The sequence below is a fragment of the Heliangelus exortis genome, chromosome 1 (genome assembly GCF_036169615.1).
Source record: "Heliangelus exortis chromosome 1, bHelExo1.hap1, whole genome shotgun sequence".
In the NCBI taxonomy this organism is placed as follows: Eukaryota; Metazoa; Chordata; class Aves; order Apodiformes; family Trochilidae; genus Heliangelus; species Heliangelus exortis.
This window is the reverse complement of record NC_092422.1, coordinates 165045107-165071923: the sequence shown is the minus strand read 5'-3', so window position 1 is coordinate 165071923 and position 26817 is coordinate 165045107. Positions and strand designations below refer to the sequence as shown.

General features: G+C 36.5%; 1 protein-coding gene across 9 annotated transcripts in view; it reads left to right on the top strand.

Moving 5' to 3' along the window:
- Positions 1–23250, top strand: part of MON2 (MON2 homolog, regulator of endosome-to-Golgi trafficking) — a 67840-nt gene extending 44590 nt beyond the window's left edge. For 2 of the 9 annotated variants that reach the window (XM_071733508.1, XM_071733510.1), the window contains 10 exons: positions 1082–1710; positions 6671–6814; positions 7352–7369; positions 7637–7765; positions 8001–8191; positions 17177–17237; positions 18511–18634; positions 19464–19671; positions 20951–21033; positions 21935–23250. In XM_071733508.1, the coding sequence (XP_071589609.1) occupies positions 1082–1710; positions 6671–6814; positions 7352–7369; positions 7637–7765; positions 8001–8191; positions 17177–17237; positions 18511–18634; positions 19464–19671; positions 20951–21033; positions 21935–22098 (1751 nt within the window). In that variant the 3' untranslated portion in view covers positions 22099–23250. Of the gene's footprint in view, positions 1–1081; positions 1711–6670; positions 6815–7032; positions 7250–7351; positions 7370–7636; positions 7766–8000; positions 8192–12994; positions 13208–17176; positions 17238–18510; positions 18635–19463; positions 19672–20950; positions 21034–21934 lie in introns of those variants that run through there. The other 7 variants (XM_071733509.1, XM_071733511.1, XR_011723901.1 and 4 more) reach the window with 6 other exon arrangements.
- Positions 23251–26817: the final 3567 nt, after the last annotated feature.

Below are 26817 nucleotides of genomic sequence, written 5' to 3'. Positions count from 1 at the left end.
TATCTTTATTTCTTTCTCTCCCATTTTCTCAGGCTCTGGTTATTCCCTATTTTTCTTTTTCACTTTCTGCTTATACAAATTAAACATTAGGTCATTTACCAAGGTATTGAAAAATAAAAAATATTACCACATACAATTGAAGAATGTAAATATACTGAACTAGAAAATATAATTCAGCATTCATGCCTCTTTTGTACAGAAAAAAAGTTTCTTTTCTAAACAGAGATATTGTAATACACTTTCAAAACAGCTTTCATTTCTAGTTCTGTTAATTACCTACATACGTTACTTTCAAATATATAGCTTGCAAAGAAAATTCCCTGTTATATTAAAATACCTTCACCATCCCATAGTATGCAATTCATAAGCATATAGCTAGAAATAAGTTGCATTTTCTTTACTCTTGGTTATTTATGAAACAGATATCAACATATCCATTAACATAGCCATTAAGAGTATTGCTCGTTTGCAGAAATGTAAAATAATAGAAAAATGTTAAAACATTACAGGGCTATTTTAATTTTTTGAGCCCAGTTATTAATAGCATAGCAAACTATGTGTTTAATGATAGATTTCATTAAAAACTCAAACTGCAAAATAAAATTATTCTCCAAAGTAGAATTACCATAGCATTTTAAAAATCAATTTTTTCTGAATGCATATATAGATGATATATGTAGATTTGACCTTCGGGCTACAGATTTGACTCTTAATTTGTTGTGTTTGCTTAACACTTCTTGAAATCAACAGTCATTGGTATGTATAACATCAAATCTGTTTCACTAGAACAAAGAAAGCTTATTTTTCTGGTATGTGATGTGGTGTATGATTTTTTGTTAGCAAATTTGACATGGACATTGTTTCATTCTTCATATTTGTATGTTTCTCAATCACATTATTCTTTCTGGTTATGGTTGAACTGAGGTATTCTGAAAGTCATTCAAGCCATCACCTAACCTCATGAAATTTCTCAGTATTAGAGTAACAAATACATGAACAGCTTTTTAGAGAAAGGATGGGTGGGAAAGGCAATAGGAAGCCAGTTCCAAGTTGATTTTTTTTTTTTTTTCCCCCTAAACAGGAGACTTTTCCCAAGCCTGGGATGTTCTTCTTGATCACATCCAATCAGCAGCACTCAGCAAGAATAATGAAGTTTCCTTGGCTGCTCTGAAAAGCTTCCAGGAGATCTTACAAATTGTTTCCCCTGTCCGAGACTCAGAGAAGCCTGACACACCACCTGCTATCAATGTTTCTGTACCTGTGGTGGTAGGGACAACAACTGCCACCAGCCTTGGCAGATCATTCATGAGAACTGACTCCATAGGAGAAAGAATAGGAAGATACAATGGATCTGAACCCCCTGTAATAGCAGATGAGATTGAAGATTTGAATCTTTGGTGGGCAGCCTGGAACAGCTGGTATAGGATTGGTTCAGAAAGTACAAGGCCTCCAGTTACTTGTGATAAATTGACTTTCATTCCCAGCCAGCCTTTTCTTACAGCTTTAATTCAAATATTCCCAGCTCTTTACCAACACATCAAAACTGGTTTCAGCATGGATGATCTCCAGAAGCTGGGTGTCATTTTGCATGGTGCTGTTTCAGTTCCAATCAGTTCTGATGCTTCCCCTTTCATCCTTCCATCTTACACTGAAGCAGTTTTGACAAGTTTACAGGAAGCGGTGCTTACAGCTTTAGATGTTTTACAAAAGGTAATAATGTGACTTCAAATGCATGTTGAAAGGTAAACTACACCGTGTCACAGTTCTCAGAATGATAGTGTGGTGACTTAAGTATGATTTGAAAAAGTTGTTTTTAATTGCACAGTGGTAGAGCAATCAGATCTCCATTCCTGGTGCAATCCAGGTGCTCTGCATTGAAAAGAATGGTGTAATCTTTATGAAATGTACTTTATCTTGATGGCAGACATACCTTAAGTGTAGTACTGTGTTTGTAGCCATTTACTTGTCTATCTAATATTACAGTATTGTACTGTTACAAGGACCTGTACTCAAGAATTGGGTGAGTAGTCTCCCTAGCAGTATTCCTTATGTTGTCCAGATACTGCCATAAACAAAGTTGTGCAAAATATATGAAACAGTGTCTGGCAGAGCACCTAACTTCCTGCCTGTTGCAAACGAGTTGTTCAAGGAAAATGCTGCATCTCTGCTTAAAAAATTCTTACTATAGAACTCATCTTCAAAGAGCCCTCTTCATGCAGGTGAATCTGTAAACAACAAATTAGGGTATCTTTTTCTAGGATAGTTAAAAAATGAGAAAAAAAAGTATTGCTTGTTTCTTTCTGGAGTTGTGAAATAGATTGTTCGTTCAAAAAACTTACTTATTGAAAAGTTGATAGTGAATGAGATCATACATTTTTATTAAGCAACTGCTTTAAAAAAAGAAAAACAAAAAAAAAATCCTCCACAACCCAATTTCCCCCCCAAAAAAAAACTACTTAGGAAATGCCAGAATTGAAACTATCCATGTAACTTAACTTCATTCTCTTTGGGCTTTCATGTTATGACTGCTTTGCTTAACTATGTGATCATACTAATTTATTATTTTCCTTCCTCCTGTTAGGCAGGATCCTGCCTCAGCTTATAGAACACATGGTGCCTACTTAATAAGCATCTTTTCTTTTTGCATATTGTGTGTTGTCTTATCTTAACCACCACAACAAGGCAGAAACATTATCTTGCAGCAGTCATTCCTTTAGTTCATGAGTTTAACAAATTTTAAGGAATGTATTTTGAGAACAGAGATACAAGATTAGATGTTGTTAAATCTCAGTTTTGGGGGGGGGGGATATAACTAACGTGAAGTTTTGACACCAGTCATATCGACTAAATTTTGATCCTTTTCCAGTCAGCCTTGACCCTTTTGTATACTTCAGCAGCAGCTCAGCCTTTCCCAAGTTCTCTTCTGCCCATTTAATCACTCCATATATACATCTCTCAGATTTTTGTTTCTTTGCCAGCCTCCTTACCCAGATAGTCTTAGCTCCCAAAGGCTGCAGGCATTAGCGCTTTTCAGAGAACTGGTTACCAGAGTTTTTAACGTGAGGAAAAGCTGCACATATTTTTGTACTCTTGTTCTTCTCAAGATGCTAAACTGTTTAAGGTGAAGTTTCCTTAAACCATAAAAAAAAAAGCAATAACTCCCCATGAGAAACAGAGACATCCTCCCTTTCCCAGTGGAAATGGTTAGCATGGCAGTTCAAGCCTTTGCAAGCAGAGACTTAGATAGGATGTCTTAGGAACCTCAGTTTCCACAGTACCTCCTACCACATGCATAGTTACATTACTAACAGAACAGCACTGAAGTCGCAAGAAAAAGTTGAAGTACATTTGGACATAGTAATTTTTGTGAAGTCTCATGATCATGCTGCTCTTGGCTATAGATCGTGGTTCACATGATAAGGCAGCCAGCGAGTGCTGATATGGAGCAAAGGGCATCTGTCAGGTGGTTTTGCTGGAGGCCACATCTTCCTCTGCTGAAATCAATTACTCTTTGATAATTTGATAATATTTGAAATTAATTAATACTCTCAGGAGTACATACAGAACCTAGTGGAGCAGTTAAAGAATATGTAAATACTTGCCATATCGTTTTAAACAAAATCTTCCTATATGTTTGTACTACTGGATTGGTTTGTTATTTGGATTAGATTTTGGATTAGTTCTGATTTTCTAAGAAGTTCTGGAACAACCTTGTAATTCAAATACCATGAAAAAACCTTGGAGATTTTAAGACTGAGCCCCTGACTGTTTTAATAAAAGATTTTATGATGTGATTACACTAGCAAAGGACACTGCAACTCAAGAACATAGGACTGGAAGAGAGCCTTGGTTCTCCTTTCAGACTTCTGTGTCTTGAGTCCATTTTATACCCTTTGTTTTGTTCTTAGTTTTCTTTTTATTCCTCTGTAGAACTTGTTTTCTAGTCTTTGCTGCAGTCTAAGTGCCTGCCTCATCATTGTGGCTCAGCTAAAGTTAGTACTCCAGCCCCAATTCTCTGATTATTTTCAGTGCCTCCCTACCCTGACTCTGGGTCAAGTCTGCAGTGAGCCAGCTGGCTCATCAGGCAGAGGAGCACAGATACTTACTTGAGCATAAGATAAAATTTAATTCTGCCTCAGCAGGCAGTATGGGGACAATCCTCTTGAGCTATGAGTGTGGTAAACTCAAGGCTGAATTTACGTACTCTGGCAGAGATGATAGAGGATTAGCTATGGGGAGCTGTGAAAAAACCCAGAAGTCTGTGACAACAGTGGTGCTGGGAGTTGTTAGATAAATCTGAACTATTAAAAAATGTGAAGGTTAGTACCAGAGTGTTTTAAAGCATGAATTTCTCTAACTATAGTAGTGTGTCAGTTTTTACAACAAATGACATACTGCAGAGTATTTTATTTTAGAGTTTGTGTATTGCTGTTGCCTGACAGTTACTCTTTGACTTAAATGTGTCTCTTAAGTATGTAAATAAGCACACTTAATGCAGGAAATACTACTCTGTTTTATAAGCAGCTCTTAAATATGCCTTCAGCATCCTTCTACATCCTTCACCACTTTGCTAGGCTATTTTTGAGTGATTTGTACACTTCCATAGAAAACCATTGGTGTAAAAGCAATTCTAGTTAGGTGAATTTTCAGAAGTAGGTGACCTAATCCTCCCCTTTTTTAACATTATATGAAGAATTTTTAGAGCTGGAAATACCCAAGCAGACTGGATAGAAAATGCTTCTATTTCTAAAATAAAAATCTTAAATGTTTCATAAATTTGAGGAATAAGAAGCTACTCATGCACAAGCTTCAAATAGGAAGTAGTCATTGCTTTTGTTCACCAGTACAGAAAAAGTAGCATCTGAAACTCTTTTCCACTGATCCTGAAGCTAGTTATAATAACAATAATAGTAACAATAACAGTAATACAAAATCTGTTGTGCAGTGAATCACTAATGTACTAAGTTTTACCATTATAGATGTTAAGAGTCTATAATGTAATGTAAGTTGCATCTGTTCAAGTATGTTGCATCTGTGGAAAAGCTATCCAGGTGGTTGTGGGTGCTCTCTTTGTGATCTTGCATTAACCAGTTAAAATTTAGTGCAGTGACTTTAGCAGCTTATCAGTTGAAATTGTTTTACATGGTGATGAATACGTTTTGATCAGCATTTAACCTTTTGGTCTTCCACACACAGGGGTGAGTACTCTCAAAGCTTTTTCACAGCTCAGTACAGTCTTGAACTTGAGCACCAGAAAAGAAGTATGGATTTTTAGGAGTGCTGCACTGTATTCAGACACTGAATAAGCTTTTAGAGTATTAGATGTGCCGTGCAAACTTGATCATAGGAGGTTCTGTGTATATACAAGAAAAAGCTTTATCCCTGTGAGGGTGACAGAGCCCTGCATCAGGCTGCCCAGGGAAGTTGTGGAGTCTCCTTCCTTGAAGACATTCAAAACCCACCTGGATTTGTTCCTATGTGACCTCCTGTAGGTGACCCTGCTCTGGCAGGGGGGTTGGACTCAGTGATCTTTGGAGGTCCCTTCCAACCCCTAACTTTCTGTGCTTCTGTGTGATTTTTAATCGCAGGAAGCTGAGGAAATGGGAAAGGCTATTGATGATTCATGGATTGCTCTGCTGCAGGTTGTAGATTGCCTGGAGATGCATCTAGGGCTTAGGGTTATCTAATGATGACAGTGCCTGTGGCCCCTGTTGGCTTGCTCCCTCTCATGGCTGGAAGCTCAGGATATTTGCTAGCCCAAAAATTTCCACAGCTTGTGACACAGCCCCAGTGTGGGGGCTGCACTCAAACAGCTTCAGAGCTGTTGGCACCTGGAGTGAGTTCAGCCACAGCTCAGCATGGATTGTCTGTGCTTAATGGAAAAGGGGTTTGCTTCCTTCTCAGAGAAAAATGACAGGAAAAGCCCAAGGTCTTTTTGTGGAGCAATAAATAGGCTGTTTCTTGAAGCTTTGAGAGGAGATACTGTGGGAGGAAAAGCAAGACATTTAAAATGACAGAAAATAATTGGAGAAGCTTCATAAAATTGTTGTATCTGGCTTTGGAAATAAAAGGCCTAAGATTGCCTCAGGATTTATATTGCAACAGGAAATCATTAGTCTATGACAACATGGTATTTCATTGACATCTTCTAAGTACACCCTTCCTAAAATGTTTTCAATTTTAAAGCACGATCATGAGTTTCAGCTGTACCAAAATCATATAATGTTTATCTATGTTGTATTCTGGAAGACACAATCTTAACTACTTAGGACAAATCTTGTATCAAATTACTTCTGAGATCTAAATGTTCCATGAAGGAGAACATAAAGAAGCTGTGGCTGGGATCAACAGGCAGTTCTAGAGGAGTTATAATTTGCTGTCATGCCAGAGCAGTGTTTGTAAAGAAATTGGTTTTATTGAATGAAATGAGAGATCTGTATTTACTAAACCATATATGCCTGGGTATTTTGCCATTTAGTTTACTTTAATAAAATAAAAACAGTTATTTTCCCTAAGGAGTTAGAACTATACACTGTCTTTTATACAGAATGACTCTTGTGTAGTCTCATATGAGAATTTTTCATTAGAAGTTCTTTGTACTGGTGCAGATGTTTGAATGTGGAAGCTCAAGAGATATATTAAGCTTTTGTATTTTTTTCTTTTTGTATAGGCTATATGTGTGGGCTCAGAGAGTATGCAGATAATGTATCCTGCAATCTTTGACCAGCTGTTGGCCTTTGTAGAATTTTCCTGCAAGCCTCCACAGTATGGGCAGCTGGAAACAAAGCACATTGCAAATGCAAAGTATAATCAGGTAATTAATTACAAATCTTGCTTGTTTGACTTGGCTGGTGAACCCAGTTCAGCTTCAGATATAGGTTGTTGAGCAAGATTAGTTTATTCTGTCTATAGAAACTTTGCTGTGCATGTCGAGTAATAAGTTAATTCATTAGTACCTTTTTACATGCTTTTATCTTTGTTTACTCCCTTCAAATTCTCCTTTGCTTCTATACTTTGTATCCCTTCTGGTAGAACAAGTCTTGCCTGGATGCCAGACATGGTGAATGTGTCTGACTTTGTCCAGTGAATTAACCTGAAATGACTTGCCCTACATGTGATACCAAATTTAATAAAAAACACGGTGATTTTAAATGGAGAAAATTCCCTCAAGCTGCAAATTTTTTAATTGCACGTGCTGTAGAGAAATGGGACATACTCAATCTCTTTATCTGTGTACTCTGCTGTTCAATGAGCATGAGCATCTGATTCACTGTAATCAAAGAGGTAACGATTATGTATGTATTAATTCTTCTTATTCTATTTGTCCTGCAACACAATGGAATCACACTAGATACAACTATTTGCACCGGTGAGTTAAATTTCCTTAAAGATTGTCCTAATGTAGTTGTCTTGCCTAGACTGCAATATTTCTCCTACTTAAATGTACTTTACTTCAATGTAGAGTACATTTTCATAGTCGGACTACGTTGTATTTGCAGTTCTGTTGCTTGGACCATATTCTTAGCAAACCTTGCATGCATTAAACTGAGAGTTCAATGCAAAACATACATTTTCTGTTCCTTAATTAATGTATTTTTCACTTGTAGTTCAGTAATTCACAAATTTGTTTTCCTAGGCGGAATGGGTAGCGTTGAATTACGTGCCATTTGCTGAGAGATCACTGGAAGTTGTTGTGGACTTATACCAAAAGACAGCTTGCCATAAAGCTGTGGTAACAGAGAAAGTGCTTCAGAACATTATTAAGGTGAAAGTTTGTCCTGCATGTGCTCTGAATGTAATAAGCTTATGCTTAAAATTGTGAGTCTTTGTATTTAAAAAATGTAAAATATGCTGTGTTGTCATCTGCTATACATTTTTATTGTATTGCAGCATTTATCTTACAATTTCACTAGCTCTTTTTCCTTTAAACTTTGTGGTTTATGGATACTGTTCAGCTTCTGCAGATTAGGAAAAAGTTTGGTTTGACTTTTGTTTTGCAGACACTCAGAATACCTCTTAGTCTGAAATATTCCTGTCCTTCTGAAAGCACATGGAAGCTTGCTGTTTCCTCTCTTCTCAAAGTTCTATCTATTGGACTACCTGTTGCAAGGCAACATGCATCTTCTGGAAAATTCGACAGCATGTGGCCAGAGCTAGCAAATACTTTTGAGGACTTTTTATTCACCAAAAGGTAAATACAATTAAAAGCACCAAAAAATCAAAACAAGACAAAACCCTGTAAAATATTTGTACGTTTAGTAAGTGGTTAGTAAAGTTCAGTAAAATTGTCCTGATATTTAGAGGTATTTGCTATCTGTATACTTCAGAAAAGCAAGTTTAGAAAGTAGTAGAATAAACTTAATTAAAAAGGTGAAACATTAGCAAGAAAGAGCTCAAATGACATCTGAATACAAGGAATACAAGGCCTTTATGACCAGGCCAAGGAATTCCGTATGGTCTCCCAAGGACATTTTCTTTTAAAAAGAATTACTGATGTGTACTCAATTATTATTTTTTTTTTAACTCAAATAAATTATTAAATGTTATTTTTGCAATTCTGGTAAAGTGAACACCATTAACTATATATATTTCTCTTGAGTTCTGTCTTGAAATATTCCACTTACTATGACTTTTGGGAAGTTATTTTTTACATTGCTGTTCACTTAGACACCTATAGTTACCTTGCATTTGTTTCTACCTCAAATAAATTGACTGCATCTTAATTAATAACTATATTTTATTTGTAATACTTTGTGAAAAGTGTAGCTAAATAATCAGGCTGATCACTAGATAGAAAGGCAAGTATATGCATTCTCTCAATATCTCTCAATATATATGCATCGTATCTCAGTAATGGAACACTGTGAAAAATAATAACTTTCAAAGACTTAGACAACTATTAGTTTGTTCAGTCAAAAGAATATATCATTAGGAAGACATGGTAGGTCCTCAGAATATGGTAAAAGGTTGCTCCAGAGAAGATTTTTTTATTGTCTCTTGAGAATGAGTAAATATGGATTTTAGTACAGCAAAGGTTTCCTAGGTTAGGCATAAAGGAAACCTTTTACTGGAAGGAAGATCAGGCATTGTAGAAGATTGCATATCTAGCAGTGTTGCAGATTAATAGAGAACATGGAATATGAAGAATTTAATGCCCTGATTTTCTCTGTGTATGCTATTTCAGCAACAAATTACTCTTGCTTTTTAATAGAAAACAGTAGGGTTCTTCTATACCTAACACTAATCTGTCTGTGCGTGTGTGTACAGTTTTCAAACACAAAAATCAGCCACCAAATGCAGCTGCATTTGCTAATGAGGAATAAATAGCAGCTTGCCCCAAATCTACACAAAGTAGATACCAGTGAAACTTAATTTTATAGACATCCATTAGTTGTGTAATAATGAACACATTTGGAATTTCATCAGTAGGTTTTCATGACAATTGAATGAAAAGGCTTTCTTTTGGTTTTGCATTTACTCCAAAGAAATATTTTTAAATAGGAGGACATGAAAATAAAATAGCTCATCAACACTACATACAAAACACTTTAATGATTGAAGTTTTTAGTTTGATGCTTTGCTGTTTTTTTAATTTAAATTTTTTAAATTTTTTAATTTTGCAGCATTTTATTTGGCTTTGTTTTCAGATGCAGTTAGTAGTCCTGCTTCCATTCTGAGACAGGCAGTCCAGATCAGCTCACACCCCATAATCAGTATCATTGTTGGGTTTAGAAGATGAAAATGAAGATTTTTCAGGTTATTGTAGTAGAATGTATTTTAATTTAGAAGTTACTTAGGGAATACAGAGTTATATTTGCTGTAAGTGAATTATTCCTAAATATCTACAAACAGATTAAACATAACCATATTGCATGTTTTCAGATGACCCAAACTGACACAGCTACAGTTTTTGGGTATTAATCATTCCTAAATCCAGAGCAGGAAGATTATCACAGATCTTCAGTGTAATTCATGGTAATCCACTATCATCTGAATGACCTTTTTGTGCAAATATGTTGTCTTTTTTTTCTTAATTTACAGTGAGTGACTTATACTTTCATGAAAAGTTGTTTCAACCTTAGAAACATCTTGCTTGCAAGAAAAAATTGCTGTTGCCATTCATTTTAATAGCTTTTGCCAGCTGTCATAGTTGGGCATTTCCTTTACCCTGGAGGTAAAGGAAAAATAGTGCTTCTGTGAATATTTATGATGCCCTAAAACTTGTCTATCTTCACTTACATCTGGTATTGCCTGTTTAGAGATCAGAATGCATTCTATAATTTTATCCACAAAATATTTTTCAGGGATCAGCATTTTCATCAGAATTAAAGATGTTCTCAGAAAAGCTCTATGAAACTTTTCTGTTCTCTCACTTACAAGCTTTTAAGGTTAAAAAAAAAAAAAAGTAAAATATTAAAAATAGGCTGGTGGCTTATAGAACCATATGGCTACAACAGGATAATTTCTCCCTTTATTTTAATTAATAGCCATTAGCATTACTCTTTCCTAGCTTGTCATGAGCAGATTATTTTTGCTTATATAGCTATACATTGTATGGATATTGAACATCTGGTTTGGGCTTGGTTTTGGGTTTTTTTTTTTCCCTGATGTCCATCTTTTTTTCTGAATAGTAGCTTGTGTTGCCAAGTGCATGATTCTCTTACAGTTAGAGCTCTGTCTGTTAGTAGCTTTAGGAAAAATAGCTTTTCTGTTCCCTCTATCAGTCTGAGCCTTGTGGTCCTAAAAAAAGTTAAGGCTATGTAGGGAATACATCTGCCTCATGCCAGTAGTCAGGAGAATTAGTAGCAGAAGTGATTTCTTCTTCATCCTCTTCCTCCTCCCCACTATGCTTCTGAAGTCTGCCTCTCATTGTGATGCAGGGAGGGCTCTAGAGATAGGTGTGGAAGTTCTCCACATTGAGGTAATTCTCTTCTCATTTCCTTTGGTTAAGTCCTTCTGCACTTCTGTGCAAGATGCTGTGAAACAAGACTTGAAAAACCTGTCCCTTTCATGTTAGAATTTTCTAAATTGTGTCTTTTAAAGGACTGTAATTGCAATATACTCGGTCTCTGATGTTTGTAGTTGTTCCATTTCTACTGAGATTGAATTCAGAATTTTCAGATTTACTGCATTCTTTTATTTTTCTTTGTTATAGTTCTAATAGAAAATCTGTTAATCATAGCAGTGTTTTGAAACTAGCAGCTGAAACTTATCACTAAGTTGGGGTGTGTGTCAGGCTTCAGGTGAATCGGAGAAGGCAATGGGAATGTACTGTTCTTTTCAACTGTCCATGTTGATCCTTTATTTTAAGCCAGCTAGGTGGTATCAAAGCTGTTTACCAGTGTGTTCCCTGATACATTTATATTAACAATGAGTTGCATATTTTTCCAACTTTTGGTAATACTTGGATTTTTGTCTGTATCACCAAAATCAATTAACCAAGCCACAGATGAGAAGATGTGAATGCCCTGTGATCTTAGTTATAGATTAGTGACCAGTAAACTTGGGTTTAGTGACCCTGCTGACCATAACTCTGGCTTACTGCCACTATGAGTCAGCCATCCCTGATGGCTTTCCAACTTCTAAATATGCCATGCAGGACAGGGTTTTTTTTAAGTCAGGTGCAGAAGTGTGCAGATCAGGCTGTGCTGCTGAAGACCAACATAGACTGAAAAGGTTCAGGAGCAGGAAGAATTTGGAAATCAGAGACTCCCCAGAGACTAGTACTGGGTCCAGTCTTGTTCAACATATTAATCAATGGTCTGGATGAAGGGACAGAGTGTACCCACAGCAAGTTTGTGCTGATGCTGACAGCCCAGAAGGCTGAGCTGCCATTCAGTGGGACCTGGACAACCTGGAGAGCTGTGTGGAGAGGAACCTAATGAAGTTCAACAAAGACAAGTGTAGGGTCCTGCACATGAGGAGGAATAACCCCATGCACCAGTACAGGTGAGGAATTAACATACTAGAAAGCAGCTCTGTGGAGAATGACCTGGAAATCCTAGCAGACAAGTTAACTAAGCTAACAATGTGCCCTGTGGCCAAGAAGGCCAGAAGTGGTGTCCTGGGGTGAAGTAGGAAGAGTGTGGTCAGTAGGTCAAGGGAAGGTTATTTTCCCCCTCTACCCTGCCCTAGTGAGACCACATCTGAAATACTCTGTCTGGTTCTGGGCTCCTCAGTACAGGAAAGACAAGAAACTACTGGAGAGTCTGGTGGAGTGCTATGAAGTTGATTTGGGGACAGGAGCATCTTTTATGACAAAAGGCTGAGAGACCTGAGTCTGTTTAGCAAAGAGAAGACTGAGAGGGGATCTTACTGATGCTTATAAATAACTAGAGGGTGAGTGTCAAGTGGACAGGGGCCAGACTCTTCCCAGTGGTGCCCAGTGACAGAACAAGAGGTAATGGGCACAAACTTGACCATAGGAAGTTCCACCTAAACATGAGGAAAAACTTCTTTACTCTGAGGGTGAGGGAACACTGGAACAAGCTGCCCAGGGAGGTTGTGGTGTCTTCTCTGGTGATATTCCAAACCTTCCTGGATGTGATCCTGTGCAGCTTGCTTTAGGTGAACGTGCTTTTGCAGCAGAGTTGGACTAGATGACCTCCAAAAGTCCCTTCCAATTCCTATCATTCTGCAATTCCCTTTAGCTTTGTTCATTAAAATATCCTAGTGCATATTCTTTCATTTTTTGTATGCACATTCTCCAATACAGCCTGGCTGAGAATAGAGTAGAAAGATAAAACTGTTCGCTGACATTCTGCATCTTTGATCAACATTTTAAACGTTTCTCTAATCTGTCTTATAATTATTCTAATCACTGTGGTCCTAGAAACCACGTGTGGGGATAATGTAGTACTGCTTGCACCAGTGAAACAGAGTTGGCATTGCAAGAGGTCACTGTGCTTAGAACCCTGAAATGAAAGCTCTGAATATATCTGTGTTTAAAATAGTGAACCTCCTCTGCATGGTCTTACCTCTTTCTCTTGGACAGCAACAAGTTTTCAAGGCAGCTGTGGGCCTGAGAGAAGATATTCATTGATGTTTAAATAGTACAGAGCACAGCAGAAATGGTCTCTGCAGCTTAGTACATCAAGAAATTTCAAATATAGCCAAAAGAGCTCAGGTAAATGAAAAAGGAAAATGTTACTGTCATACAGAATTAACAGCTTCCAAGCAATAAGCTTCACCTTTCGTTTTTTGGTTTGCGGTTTTTTGGTTTTTGCTTGTTTGGTTTTGGTTTTTTGTTTGTTTTTAAAGCAAGCTACAGCTGAGGAAACTCAGTAATCTTGATTTTTATTATAAGTGAAAAACAGCATTTAAAAATTAATTTAAAAATTTAAAATTAATTTTAAAATTAATAAATTTTGTGTAACTAGTTTACACAAAATTTTCTTCTAGTAAGAGCGTGGTCTGTTTATTATTTCACAACATTCTTCTTTCCCAGAGGCTTTCATGGAAGCATGTCAATCCATTATATAAAATAAAATTCAACAAACGTGGGTATATATAATTTACTAGAGCAGAAGTCTGTGCCCACATGAGGGAATTAAATCAGAACTCTCCACAATGATGCTTGAGAGGAGAGTGCTGCTGTGCCCAGCAGGACTCTGGGTGGCTGTTAGCTCTTTGTTGCTGGTCTCTAAAGCCCTCCCTAGACACTGGCAGCAGCTGGGAGCTCTGTACCTAGGAAATCTGGCACATAGCAACAGTCTGCTTTGCTTCTTACCTTCTCTGTCTCTTGACCCTTTGGTACAGTTTGGCTTTATTGCATCAGACTAGTCAAGCTTTTGGCCCTTAGAAAGATGCTTTATATAGACACCTTAATTATGAAGATCTCTTTACGTAGGACAAGTATGTAGCATCCTCTGTAGCAGGTGGCAGATATGGATGAGGACAGAAAGGTCTTAACAGCTCTTCGAAGTAAAGCTCTGCTCAGAAAAGCAGCCAGTTGTAAATTAGGAAGTGTCAGAATGAAAGCTTCCCATGGATTTCAACATGACCTGCATTCGTGTGCATCATAAAAGGTTACATTACTATTTTAGGGTTTATATAGTTAACTTCTTTATGTTACAAAAGGTACTGTCTGAACAACAACTTTAAATTTTATTTTCAACATCTAACTCCAAAACTCCTGACTGCCTAAAACACAAGCCACTAATACAGTGTTTCATATTTCCTTCTTTGGGTTTTTTCTAGTCATACACGTAACACTGGAGTGTTTTAGAGACAACAGTGAAGTTATCTATGGAAAGTCAGGACAGTTAAGGCCTATGAGTGAGCTCAGGGCCATTACACTAAGATCTTGGCCTTTTTATGAAACAGGATAGAACAATAAAGTCTTTTCATGGTAGTGTTACAATGCCAGCTGAGAACTATGAGGGTTACAGGTGTTTTAGGTAGTTCCTGTGAGAAGCAGGGAGTTAAACTTGATGATCCTTATGGGTCCCTTCTAACTTGAGATATTCTGTGATTCTATATAAAATCCATTTGAGGAAGGGAAGATTCCTGCTTGAAAAATAAATGTATGTTGGTGCCTGCTGTAATAATTGTCAAAACTGAAAATTTGCTGTAGGTGTGCAGACTGAACTTCAGGTGTCTCATGTTAAGCGCTCAGAAGATCGGGGGGGAAAAAAGCTTTACTTGGAAAAATTTTACTTGACTTGGTCAGCATCATATGGGAGCATGGGTAGAGGGGGGACACCAAACCTGTTACCTAAACTGATCCGGTTTGAGATTTAGAAGCCTGCAAAATTCTTAAACCTTTCATGAAAACTGGCAGTGGAATGGCCAAGACATGGCCAGAGGAGCACCCTGATGAGGACAAGGCTGGCACAGGTCCACAGTCGGACGTTTGGCAGCTGCCGAGCCAGCGAGCACGTGGTGCTTAGTTCTGAACTACCCACCCCGTGCCTCTTGTTTCCTGGGGAGGGACGTGGTCTGGAGGAAAAGCTGGGGGCTGGGGAGGGAGTTTGGAAAGAAGCCAAAGGATGCCAGTCTGCTCCTCACTACGGTACTGTATTGATTCCTCTGCTTACAGAACAGCTTGGTTCTTTGTTCATCCAAAGCTCTCTTTTCCTTGCATCTGCCTGTTCTGCCATAAATTAGGCAGGGAATGTTGTGGCAGGTTGACCCTATCATTTTCCTTCCTTCTCAGCAGTGATCATCCTGTGTACTTAATCAGATGGCTTCTCTGGAGGAAAAAAAAAAAAAAAATAAAAGGAAGAAAATAGTGTCTAATTAAAGATGCATTGCAACACACAAGCATACACAATAGCAGGAAGGTGAAGTACCACAGGCAATCCTGATTCCAGTATTTCCAGTCATTCCATTCAAGTGGTCAAATTTCCAAACTGTTCTTTAGCTTAAAGATGTTTATATAGTTATTTTAAAAAGGCAAAAAAAATAAAATTATGGGAAAACAAGATAATGTATGAAATTCTGTTGACCTTAGATATTAGTGCCTTGTCCCTCGATTTTTGTTGTTAATGCTCGTGGTTATTCCATTCATTCTGGTAACACTACCTTCAGACAAGTTGGACATTATGAAGAAACCGAACCTGCAATCCAGTGGGTTTTGCAGCTGGCTTTAAATTTCAGAGGGACATAGGCATGACAGCTCCTGTACCATGTCAGAAGAATTAGTAACAGTGTAAACTAGGTTAGAACAGACACATACCTAGAACTGTCTGCTGTTTCTGTTGGATTAGTGGAATACCTAAAGGAAGAGTACAAGGTGACCACATAGTGATATTTTCATTTTATGATCCTTCAGCTTCCCAATTTATGTAGCTCAGAAAGTTCTTGTACCAGAGGTTGTCACTGGCTCACAATTGAATTTTCTTCTTATAATTTAATTTTGCTAATTATATGTTGAATTTGTAGATTTTGGCTGGCAATCCTATGATTATGAGATTATAAGCAAGGTATGGCAGAGTGATGTATCTTTTTTCATGTTTTTTTTTTTTCCTTAAGTACAGTAGAAGCAGATCTGTGAGGCAGAACCTGAGGTCCCAGCACCTGCTGAGTGCTCACTTGAGATGTTCTGTTTCAGGATAGCTCTGGTCTGCCTTCCTGTAATCCAGTCATCTATAAGAACTTGGAATGTAGTTTAGTTTCACTGGAAACAAAGTGCACTGCAGTTCTGGGCACTCTTAAGACCAGACATCAACCAAGGTTAAACACAGGATGCCTAAAAGTCTTAACTTGAAATGCCCATATCTAAAACAAACTAAATACTGATGCAGACACATCAGGTGAAGTGGTTGCTGTGTAAATAGGAGGCCTTTACTCTTTCTGTCCTGATGAGGAACTTGGCCCAGTAACTCAGCAGAAGCAAAATACAGCAAAGGAAAGGAATATGAATTCACTGGATAGATAGCCTAGTCAGTACAAGGAATGACTCAATAAATGAGTGAAACCTTCAGAGAAAACTGCATGACTGATGGTTGGCATAAGATTTTCAGTCAAATGGTACAAGGTTTCCAAATTTACGAGCAGGGTAATGTAGGATCTTGTAAAGTATTGGGTAATTTTCAGGGTTCAATCACTTCTGGACATATCATCTGTAAATTAGTTTTTATATACAACTGCAGAAAGTTCTGAATTTCTTTATTGTTTGTAAAATGGGTTTGACTCTTCATAAAACAAATTAAGAAAGAAAGCAAATATAATTTCAGTTATCAAGGGAAAAGAAAATAATATCACATTAATTAAAAGATGTTTCATTAATGCAAAAGTAAATGTAATTTTTTTAAAAATTAAGTAATTTACAGGTGCACAGTTGAATATCAAGTCTCTTACCTTGCAAAGTCTAAAGCATAATAAACTGTGATCCCATCATGATACCTTCATAGAGTCCTCCAGATATTGTGACTTTTGCACATACAAGACAAGAGATGACTTTGAGATGTATATGAAAAATGGTGTTGGTGATGTGATTCCTTAATCAGGTCCATAAGTTGTAACTCTTCAATTTTAGTGTTTTACTTCTTTTTTCCCTTTGAATCATTTTTACCATCATTATCCAGAAGATTTATTCTAAAATGTTAATAAGTGTCATATACTAGTACCAACCTGATGCACCTAATAACTTTAAATGTAATGCATTTTCCCATACTTACCTTCTTACACATGTTGTGAATTTAAAAGTATAATGTAGTATGCTTCTTTTTAGTACACCTCCTGATAATCTCTCAATTCAAGAATTTCAGAAGAATGAGAGTATTGATGTTGAGGTAAGGAGACTATAAAAAAATACACTGTTGAACATAAAAAGGTAGTGACATTCAGAGATTGCATTTAGGTCTGAAATAATTCTTTTTCAAAGGTTACCTATTTCTTATTTTTTCTCTGATACTGAAAACAAGACAGGAAATTCAAAGGCTCTGAATTTGGCTGCTTCTGAGTAACACAAGAAGTAGCAAGCAGCGTGCCAAAAACTACTTCTTGTCCACTGAGGTTCAAATCAGCATAGAGTGGCTAAACCAGATGTGTTTCTGCCTCCTGACCTGTGTTCTAATTGTTTCTTACAATGTTTTTGCCAAACAATTACCTGGGTAATTGTAAACCCTGGAGGAAGCTGACAATTAAACCTGGAGTCCTTTCTGTGTTGAGGTGGGGGTGTTCAGTCAGCAATGATGTTGTTGCCCTCCAGATGTGTTCTTAGTATTGAAAAGCTTGTGTGTAAATGATGAAATGATGTCTTCCTTATGTAATACAGAGACCACTGTAACTGTAAAAGGTATTGTGTTTGGTTGGATAAATAAGGCCAAAAAATAAGTAAGAGATGTTGATGATTGGGCCCGGTTGCCTTTCACTCCAGGACAAAGATGTGCAGCAAGTCAGGGATTTAGGGATAAAAAGGAAAAGGAGGTGCAGAGAAAACATGGAAATATAAGTGGGTTTGATGGCCTGCCATCTCTCCAGAGTGGCAGCTGGGAAAAAAGATTTCTGGGTGAAAAGCAGGAGCAGTTCTGTCTGCAGTGAGCAGAACTCTGAAATCTAATGCACTTATGGAGATCTGAACCCACTTTGTTCCTGAATGGGTTGCTAGAAGCATTTCAGTTCATGTGCATTGCCTTAAGCTCGTTTAGATAATTAGCTCACTTGTTCTACTTTGCAGATGTCACATTGTAAGCATGTGATCTGTGTCTTAATGTCATAGTGAGGCTATTGAATTGAGTGGAGGAAGAGGGAGATTTCTAATGTTAGATCTTCTCTTTTCAAAACCATAAATTCAATTTGAATAATATACTTGAAATGTCAGTGAAAATCTGAGTAGTAACTACTTCAGAAACTGACGAAAGTGGGGGGAAAAAGTTGATTATTTCAAGTTTCATGTTACACGCAAGACCACAATTTTTGGATGCATCTGCAAATTTTAAAAGCTATCATTGGAAGGTTTTGTGCATTTTCATTAGGCGTGTCTCTTGTTTAATGTTTGTCTTCTTAATACTAGAATTACAACTTTTAATATTCAGAAAACCAGTAAAGATATATTTATTTCAGGTGGTGCAGCTAATCAGCACAGAGATACTGCCATATGCTAATTTCATTCCTAAGGAATTTGTTGGTCAGATAATGACCATGCTCAACAAAGGCTCAATACATTCTCAGTCATCCTCCTTTACAGGTATGGTACCTGAATGACAAAAGATACAGTGTTTAAATCTACTAGAAAGTAATAAAAATGTTGAGAGTACTTACTCTAGCAAAGACTTTTTGTTCCGTGGCATGTATTCAGTACAGACTGTTCGATATCCAGTTTTTATAAACTATATTTCATGGAAGTTGCCAAGCATTCCTTGCATTTTTTTTCAGAAGTATTTTTCTGCTCTTTGGGTAATATCATATATAATATTATATTTATGTTGCTTTATGCCATGTACATAGTTTGCTTTGCATTGTGCCAGCTGAAATAGTTCTAACAATAATTTCAGACAGTTGAAAGACAGACATAATATCCTGTTCTTAAAAAATAAAATTATCATAACTGTATGGTGTACCTAATCAAATACCTCCTCTGCCTTTAAGAAAATCTATTTATAGTTTTTTTGAAAGATGAAAAAAATTGGATATAAGCCATTACAGAGAAAAAATATTTTGATTGTACAGTACCAAATATTAGTACTTACAGTGTGGAACTGGGGTTGCTGGCATTTTTAAAATTGATTTACTGTGTTTCATTATTAAAGCAATGTCAGGTAGGTTACTGAATATAAAATACTGGTAATATAAATAACTGAATGTGTTGCATTTTTTATTTCTGGAACTATTACAGGTATTGCACAATTGCCTTTTCTTAGAATGCATTCTTATTATTTCTTTCTATCATTGTTAATATTTTTTAATACTGGAGGAGTGATAACCTTTTTGCAAAATATAATGAACTGATTGAAATGCAACATTTACTGTATTGGCATACACACTGCACAATTAAATATGATGTTTTACTTTGACAGAAGCTGAAATAGATATTCGAATGAGAGAGGAGTTTTCTAAGGTGTGTTTTGAAACATTGCTTCAGTTTTCATTCAGTAATAAAGTCACAACTCCTCAGGAAGGCTACATCTCTAGAATGGCACTTTCTGTGCTCTTGAAAAGGTCACAGGATGTATTGCATCGCTACATAGAAGATGAGAGATTGAGTGGCAAATGTCCTCTCCCACGGTATGTACGTTGGTTTTAGGAAATTAAAGGCATTACCAGTACTTTATGAGAATCATAGAATCATAGAATTGGCTGGGTTGGAAGGGACCTCAGAGATCATCAAGTCCAACCCTTGATCCACTACCGCTGCAGTTACCAGACCATGGCACTGAGTGCCACATCCAGTCTCTTTTTAAATATCTCCAGGGATGGAGAATCCACCACTTCACTGGGCAGCCCATTCCAATGCTTGATCACCCTCTCAGTAAAGAAATTCTTTCTAATGTCCAACCTAAACCTCCCCTGGTACAACTTGAGACCATGCCCTCTTGTCTTGCTGAGGGATGCCTTGGAAAAGAGACCAACCCCCCCCTGGCTACACCCTCCTTTCAGGGAGTTGTAGAGAGTGATGAGGTCTCCTCTGAGCCTCCTCTTCTCCAGGCTGAACAGCCCCAGCTCCCTCAGCCTCACCTCACAGGACTTGTGCTGGATCCCTTCACCAGCCCAGTTGCCCTCCTTTGGACCTGCTCCAGGGCCTCAAGGCTGCATTCAAAATATTACCCAATCATTAAAAATATAGTGAGGGTGGAGGTGAAACTTAAAGTCAGGGAAATTTTTGTGAGGAAGACATTGCAAAGAAAAGTTTGATACCAATTTTTTTGTTGAAAAAGCTTTAAATAGTAATAGTGGTATTCAGTGCTGTTACATGACCAACAGGAATGTGACATTTTCAGTTACTGAAACAATGTTTCTGATACCTGTAGCATAATAAGTAGCATAATATTTCTGAAATCTGACTTCCCTTTATCCCCAATGGAGCTATGTGTAGTTTCTGCAATGAGAGGTGGAGTCTTCTGAAAAATAAGATAGAATATTCAAACAACAACATTGTGAATTATTATTCAAGTAATTATTCTTGAAGGAAAAAAATGGACAAAAGTACCATGAAATTCTTTACAATGAGAACTTAAGTACTTAAGTTTTACTTTTGAAGGTTTTGATTGTGAATCAGGAAATTGAATATTTTCATGTTACAGTTAATAATGTACTTGACTATTTTCAGATTGAAATGTGTTTGCTGTTACTGTTTCCAGCATCAAATTTAAAGCTGTCCTAGCTGAGACAACAGTAATGATGGTGGGAAAGTAAAGTTATAACCTTAATCTCTAAGTATTCTTTCTTTGGTAGGTTTCATTACAGCTTTTTCCATTATGTATTTAAGGTTGTGTAAGTTTCATAGAAAACTTAGATTTTTGAGATAAAAACTTGAAGTTGACTGTTTGTGTTTGTTCTTTTGTAGGCAACAAGTAACAGAAATCATATTTGTTTTAAAAGCTGTCAGTACTCTCATAGATTCACTTAAAAAAACCCAACCTGAAAATGGTAAGTTATTGCTTAACAACGTGGTTCTAAACAAGGTAACTTATCTACCAAAAAGACATATTTATTCTTTCCTCTAATAATTTTCCCAAAATTTGAAAGAAAATATGATCTGTAAGATTCAGTATGATTCATATTCAATATGATCTGTAAGATTAGTAATTCTATATATATGTAGGTGGCAGGTAGACCAAAAACAAAATTAAAAAAAAACAAAACAGAAAATCTTTCTATATACCTAAAAGTTATAGGGTGCTAAGAGATGTTTAATAAAATAGAAAACTTCAATCTGTGGTGTCTCTTTTTAGATAGAGCTTCTAAAAACGAACAAACAAAATATCTTAATAGAATTATAAACTGTATGTAGCCCATCTAGGTACTTTTTTCTTCTCGTGATACCTGTATAGGTTGCTATGGATCACATTCACTTAGGTGCACTCTGCATTTAAGGGGTGTACAAGTTAGAAGCATGGACAAGGCTGTTGGATAGGTAAACTTGTAGTCTTTCTTTCCCTCTCTTTCTACTCAAAGTCTTACAGCTGACAAGCTTCCAAAAGTGCAGCGTGCATTCAATTCAGTTTTCTGTCAATAACTGAGAAAAACAGGACAAAAATGTATGTGTATTACAGATTTATCAAAAGTATTACCTTCAGCTTGTCAGTTCCTCATCAAAACACAGGGGATGACTCAGATGTAGGAACACAGGTGTGCAGCACCATTTTATGGTGCTACATCTGGCTTCCAGCTGCTACAAAAAAAAAAAAAGAGTATGTCTCTCCTGCAAAAAGCTGACATCATATCTGAGAGCCCCATACAGATGTCGTAGTGTCTGTGTAATGAAGAAATTTATTGTGAGACTTTGGACAGTAATGAGAGATTCAATCTGTTCTTTTCTTCACTGCAGTTGATGCTAACACGTGGGCACAAGTTATTGCCTTGTACCCGACTTTAGTAGAATGTATCACCTGCTCCTCCTCGGAAGTGTGCTCTGCTCTTAAAGAGGCACTGGTTCCCTTTAAGGACTTCATGCATCCACCAGCATCCAAGGTACAGAATGGAGAGTCTTGACCCCATAAAACTTGTTGGTTTTTTCTTTTTTTAATTCTTGAAGGAAAAAGAGTATTCAAAAACGTTTGTTCCCAGGTGGAGTTTCTCTGAGGAAATCTCTTGTGATTAGTACTTTGGCAACCAGTGCTGACTGCCTTTAACTGTACTAACAAGAGCTCAGCAGTTCATGAATACAGGCTATATCTCAAAGATTCCAGAATGAGTAGCAGTGCAAACCTTTAATAAATTTAACTGAATAGTTGGAATCATTTATAATCTAATGTACTTGCTACAGTATCTTGAAGTGGTGATTGAAAAGTGGGCTTATGTACAGCTTGTTGTGTATGTGTTAATGATGTAATTAAAAATATTTCAATTCAGTCAGATTTGTTAGGCTGGTGTTTTGCACCCTTTTTTTGAAGTACAAATTGTACTAAAATTTTATGCAAGATGGTACTGTAACATTCCATATATCTGTAACCAGCCTTTGTAAACAAAGGGAACTGATATACTTGTGTGTATAATAAATGGTACAGTTCTGTATAAAATAGTTGCATTTATTATTTAAATTCTTTTAAAAGTATTGATAATGTTAAATGCCTGAAAATTTATTTATTATTAATAAGATGCGTGCTTGAATTTTTACTTAAGAGTTTGCCTTCTAAATTGCCAGATATGCTCATTCATATCTGATCATGTTGGTTTTGCTTAATTGAATGTATCTTGTCTGTGGCCATGGGACATCTAAGAAAGGGTCATATGACAGAAGACTGCAGCAAGCAGTCAGTAGTCTGCTGATCTCAAACTTCAAAGTAGTTGAGCTGAAATAAGTTTGATTATGCAGAAATCCACTGTAGCACTTCAATACTACCATACCTCACTTCATAATATATTTGTTTCAAGATGTTTGTTCTGTTCAGCTCTATCCATTTTTGTAGTTGCAGCTTTCCTTTAAAAAAAAAAAATTATGTATTTGGGGTTTGTTAGCCCTTTTTGACCTTCTTGGGAGGTATGACAGTCTTTAGTCATGATGCAAGAAAGGTGATTTCAACTATCTGAAATACTTGGCTGTAATATTTTGTTGAGTAATTTTAAGTGCTCTGTTTTGTAATGTCTTTTCAAGCCAAACAAATTGTTCTAATCTTTTAATTATAAACTGTGTCTGATATAAAACCACGAGAAGCGTATTTTTGAAGGTAGTTACTCATTTAGAAGTGCAGTAAAAATTGTCATTAGGTAAATGTGAATTGGTTTCACTTTCATGTAATAACACAATTGAAACAAAACACTTTTAATAGTGGTGTTTTTCAAGTTTGTGACTTAGCACTTAAACTCATTATTAAGTCATTATTATTTCAATAATGTTTGATCTATATTCACATATTTTTAGCCTGTCATGTGAAAGCACAAAGGCCAAATGTAAAAAAAAAAAAAAAAAGAGAGAGACAGGTGCCTTTCTGTGGATTTCAGAGCTTACCTTCAGATTTTTGTTTTAAAGTCTTTTGTAGCTATTAAGGGTAATTATCATGCATAAGGAATGGTATTATATTTATCACTCTACACTTTCCTGGCTAAGGGAACATTGGTACATGAGAATAGATGTAGAAGTTGTAGGAGCTTCAAGTTAAAGATGTGATTAACTGGTTAGGGTTAGAAATACCCTGTGTGAATAATGTTATGCAAACACAGCTCTGAACAACTTGCTCCCATAGGGCTCCTTTATGGTCCTTTTTAAAAGCTTCCTGTTTCAAAGTCAAGTAAATATAAAAGAGGCTTCAAGATCTTGCACATATCACTGTGACCAAGGTTTCATGGAACTTAATTGTCTAGTGTGAATGGTTTTTCACAATTTTTGTCAGAATTGCTCCCTGGGTGTCATGCAGAACTGAGTCCCACACGCAGGTAACAACACTGTGTGTACTCTGAAAGTGAAAACCTGGCAGCTGCTCTCATTAGTGGGTGATAAGTCAAGGTCTCTGAGATCATTAAAGAAGCAAAGTGTAGGACAGGAAAGAAAGGTATTAATTTGGTTTAGAATGTATTATCTTAGCCAGAATTTCTGGAAAGAGGTGTGCAGACTAAACTAGGTGAGTTTGTTTCTAATTAGTGTCTAATTGGCTTTTCAGTAGTAACACAGAAACATTCTGTGCAATGAAGCAAATCCTCAGTTTTATCTGTATTTTGGAACGGGGGCACAGAAGTCTTTCCCAACTCTAGAGTTTAAATAGAATATTTAATGACCTATGGACATTAATCTTCAAAAAGTTCTGAAATAAACTACTAGTGAGCTATCTTTCCTTCCTTTCCTATTAATTACAAAATTGATTTTGTGTTATTTGAGGCATATCTTGGACATGCAAACTGAGGCTGACCATATTCAAACCGCTTCCTTGTATTTTGTATAAACAGTTTGAAAACTAAATCCAAAGCTAAATAATTTAGAAAAGAGGTTCTTCATTGACTAGTTTTGCCTGTGAATAAGACTTATTCCCCTTACTGTGCCTTCTTGTCCATCACTTAAATATTTTTGCAACTTGAAGTGTCAGTTTCTTTTTTATATTTATGCTTTTTGCTAATTATTCTTAGGGCTTCTTTGATGCAAACAGCATTTTTTTAATATTTAAATTTCACATTCTTACATGTTTCTAGCAAGCTAAATCTTGTTCTTGAATAAATTTAATTTAATGTTACCTATTGAGTAGACACATGCCAAAGTTCTTATCAAGTCTGTAGAGTTAGTTAGCCATGAGAAGTAAAATATATAGACATTTTTAGGATTGGGGTCTGTGTTGCATCACTGAAATCAGCTAGAAAAGGGGTACAGCTGACTATATAAATACAGTCAGTAGGAAATTAGAACATAAACATTAATTGCTATTGAATGTAACCACAATTTTCACCTTTTTGATTCTTCTCCCCAACTTCAAAAAAAAAGACATTGATTGGGAATGCGATGAGAAAATGTGAGGGTCTTACAGATTAGAAGGTTCATACTGAGATTGTGGATTACTTGGGCAAACTTGTATGGCTCAATGCTTTCACCATTGCCTGGGTGTAATCTTAATGCTTATTTACATTATAACTTTTGATTAAGAAAAAGGACATGTGCCTCAAGTTGGGAACTTCTTATAAAAAGTCAGTCTCTTAGCAGTAAGCTAGAACAGTTACTTGCTTATTGTTAGAGCACTTTACCTCCCTGGATATCTGTTTTGTTCCTTTATCCACATGTCTGCTTCCCTGTTTTATTGGTGAGCTGTGAAATGTTACTGGATATTAAGCCACATGAAATGCATGGTCACTGTTATTTACAAAAGCAAGCAGGAGTATGTCTGTGAAACTTCAGAAGTTTATCATTGAATTCTGCAGATGTTTTTTTTTCTCCCATGCTGAGTTGTTTCTTCTTCCCAGCCTTCTCATAGCTGGCCCTGACCTCTTCAGGCAAGGTGTTTTCAGTGAGTTTATTGCCTTCCCTCAGTGCATTGCAAATACAAGTGCTTGTCATCAATGTGTTCTACAGAAATTTATAATTTAAAAGTTCAGGATACTAAAAAAGCATGTTTTGTCCTTACCTGTTTCTGTACAGCTCAGTCTGTGTCTTTCACTAGTTGTTCACCTCAAATTTGTACCTTGATACTCATTTCATTTGTAGACAGGCATCTTTTATAAAATCTTCTCAATTATGATTAACAAAAATGCTCCTAGTTTCCAGGAATGCAAAAATTTCAGAAAATAAAAAATGCTATGTGTATTTTCTGTCCTTCTATTTTGATCTTTCATTCTGTCATTCCTCTCCATGTTACATTTCAGAGGGCAAGGGGAGTATCACAAAACACTGTCACTCATAAATGTGTGCATAGCATGTGTATAGTGTTGTGAAGGGGTCAGCTATGAAAATGTGGCTTGTCTGGTACCAGTGAATATTTTTCTTCCACCTTCAGCTTAGTGAATTGAAATTGTGTTGATTTAGAATTATTAGAAATCTGGTTTCCAGTTTTATTGATAAAATATTGTGTGATAATACATGGTGCTCTTTATGAAACTGGCAGGTTTCCACATGCATGTGAGATTCAGAATTTTCATCTTGAGCATCTTTAGGTAAAAATGCTTAGTTAGGGTTGTAAGCTGTTTGAGAACTCACCGATTCCTGCAGTTTACTAAGTAACTCTGCCTATTACAAGGCTAACAGGATATGGACAGTTTTTCCTGGCTGCAAGTTTTGAATCAATTTATTGAGTAAGGTCTGTGCAGTATTTAGTTTACCTCAAGTCTCAGGAAAGAGTTTCTTAAACAGAGCTTTGGTGGGACTTGGGCACTAGCAGACAAACATGCTTTCTAAATAATAATACTTTACTCACATGAAGGTTGCATCATATGTTAACAACTCATCAAATGCAAATTTTGTTTCATAGCTGAGTTGTAATATTCAGATTTATGTAATCTTCAAAGTATCAGACTGCTGTCTAATCTAGGATACTCAAAGTTACACTCTTTAGGAACCTGTTGCTGGGATCAGGAATGACTACGTCAGCAGCAAGTGAGAAAAAAAATGATGGTTTAAGACAACTTGTGTAAGAAAGATAGTGAAATTAAATATTCATGATTCTTAGGGTGGAAAGAGAACATGAAAATAAAAATCACTGGACTTCAAGAAAGCAGACTTCAGAAAATTGATAGGTAAGATCTCACAGAAGACAAGTCTGAGGTAAGAGAAGAACTAGGAGATAAGACAGTTCCTTGGAG